General features: G+C 35.6%; 1 protein-coding gene across 1 annotated transcript in view; it reads right to left on the reverse strand.

The window, feature by feature from the left end:
- Positions 1-400: 400 nt before the first annotated feature.
- Positions 401-2,500, reverse strand: part of LOC108737643 (protein Skeletor, isoforms B/C) — a 41,911-nt gene continuing 39,811 nt past the window's right edge. The window contains exons 4-6 of the mRNA XM_025978747.1: positions 2,479-2,485; positions 2,020-2,311; positions 401-1,354 (exon numbers count right to left, since the gene is read on the reverse strand). Coding sequence (XP_025834532.1) covers positions 767-1,354; positions 2,020-2,311; positions 2,479-2,485 — 887 coding nt within the window. The 3' untranslated portion in view covers positions 401-766. The remainder of the gene's footprint in view (positions 1,355-2,019; positions 2,312-2,478; positions 2,486-2,500) is intronic.

Genomic DNA, 2,500 nt, shown 5'->3' on the forward strand with positions numbered 1-2,500 from the left:
ACATGATTGATATTTCAATTCGACGTAATCATCAGCGAACTTCACTGTGTTTTACTAGTACAAAGGAACGATTATTTGGTAATAATTGCATAGAAACGTACCCAATTTCGCCACAAGTTGTAAAACGATACTTTCACCTGCAACGGCCCAGCGTACTTCGAATGCTCTTTCGTCCAAGAGGATTTCGCAGTTAAGTTTACTCTTAAAAATAAAGATAGATCAAAAATAAAAATACACGAAGACATTTAATTCACCATTTTGTATTATTTGCAACGATATTTGAACTCCTGTGGTGGTGCTCATTTATAAATCTGTAATTAATTATTATAATGATTTCAAAAGCATCTAAAATTATAATTCTCATTTTTAGGTGCCTGTTATTCTAATGAAATAACGTAACACTTGTTAATTAGGTGTTTATTAAATAATAATGTACAGATAAAAAACACACAGGTGTACATTTTCTAACGGCCAGTAAGTTATTATTTAGATATTTATAACTCACGTTGGACCAGAGAAGTTATCAATTAATTAAATAAACTTCACATAATGGACATATTTATATATTTACAAAAAATTTTTATGATAATTTTGAAATAACAGACCCGTTTAAATAACTACAGAATGAGAAAATTTACGAATTGAATATTTGGAATTTGTGATCTATTTGATAAACCTACGAAATACGAAAAGAATTTTGGGGATAAGGAACCGTGGTATTAAAGATACGAATAAGTAATTATTTTAAAAAGAAACTGATTCTTTCTTAGTTATTATAATTTGGGTTATTATTTATAGTGAATCGGTTTTGCCTATTGATCATGGCCCTTATAAGTTGCTCTTCTTGAAGTCTCCTATTTTGTAATAGTTGATTATAACTGGCTTGCTCTTGGGCGAACCTTTGTTGTTCGAACAACCTTTGTCTATATGCGATTTCTTGAGGATTCGGTTGTTGGAAATAGTTTATTTGTTGTTGTTGCGGTTGCTGTTGTTGTGGGACAAATTGCTGTTGATTATAAAACTGGTTATTATTTTGAAATTGTGGATTTTGCAGCCTTTGTTGTTGTATCAGCAGTTGCTGTTGCTGATACAACTGCTCTTGGTACCGTTGCTGGTCTTCTTGAGGATTTCCGTTGTTGTTGATCGAGTTTTGTCTTGCCGTTCCGAAAATATCGCGATGAACCAGACCATGTTGGGGAGATGCGGATTTATAGATTTCGGCAACGTCACTACGATGCTGGGGTAGTACTAGTGATGGGGGTCGAAACGTTGTCGGTCTGATGTTTTGTCCCCCCACTAGTTGGGTTCTTGATTTTGACACTTCGCTTGCGATTAAATCCAAGCGAGGTCGTTTCTGCAACAACAGAAATGAAAAACTAGTGGGGGGTGGGGGTGGAAGGTGGAATGAAAGAAGAAGAAGAAGACCAGGAAATGAAAATGGTCTGCAGAGTAGAAAATTTGAGAAGTAGAAGAAAAAGCAGAAAAAAGCTTAAACGAATAATGGTAATGGAACAATAAATTTTGTTGCATTCCAACCCGCTCACTTGGATTGATTCAGAACAAAGAAGAAAGAAATAAAAAGATGAAGCTCAATATCCAATGCTCACAATAGCCAGCCGACAATAAGGAAAAATTTGTTACGAAGAAATAGCGAGAAATTGATTTTATTAGTATAACAAGTTACTTTTTGACTTCAGCTTTAATATTTTTATGTCATTTTCCACACTTAAGTTTCATTTGTTTTAGTATTTGTAAATATTCACAATATTCTTATTAAAAACAGAGGCGTCCTGTAACATTTTACATTGTCCCCTTTTGTTTCCAATGACCACCTTTTGTTTATTAATCAACACTTATTAATAATTTTGTTTCGGAAGCAGTAAGAGCACCACCACAGTGTAGGTACCAGATGAAAGGGGATGTTATTTTATAAGCCTTTGAAAAACCGTAAAAATGTTAGCCTGTCTCAATAAGCAACAGGGAGTTTATATTTCAGTAAATTAAAGTGTAACAACCTACCTGTGGACTGACGCCGAGCATTTTTAACGAAGGTGGAATGTTAAGGGTCGAAGGGATTTGAACATGTCCAAAATCGACCGTGAATTGTTCGCACCAGATACCAAAGTGGCCTATGTCAAAAACTGTTAGCTCTCCTGGTAGAGTCAAAACCACCGTTTTCCTATCATATTTCCTAAGGGGTGTTTCTTTGCCATTCTCATCCGGGATTCTGATACCTTGAGGCGAAGGTTTTGGGCCCCTGCCCGCCCAGAATTTTGCATCTGTAAATAAACAAACAAATAAGTAACACAGTCTATCAGGAATCGATAGATTATTTATTAATGGGTTAATTATAGAATAAAATGATTCGAAGTGGTCTGTATTCTGTCGAAACTGCCAGACGCGCATCGCGATTTCGATCTTTTTGGATCTCATCAGCACGTCGCAGGCAGCTCCGACAGAACACAGACCAACTTTTACCTGCTGTCTTAACAGTGCGTTT

This window comes from Agrilus planipennis, unplaced genomic scaffold, assembly GCF_000699045.2.
Source record: "Agrilus planipennis isolate EAB-ADULT unplaced genomic scaffold, Apla_2.0 scaffold7, whole genome shotgun sequence".
Classification (NCBI taxonomy): Eukaryota; Metazoa; Arthropoda; class Insecta; order Coleoptera; family Buprestidae; genus Agrilus; species Agrilus planipennis.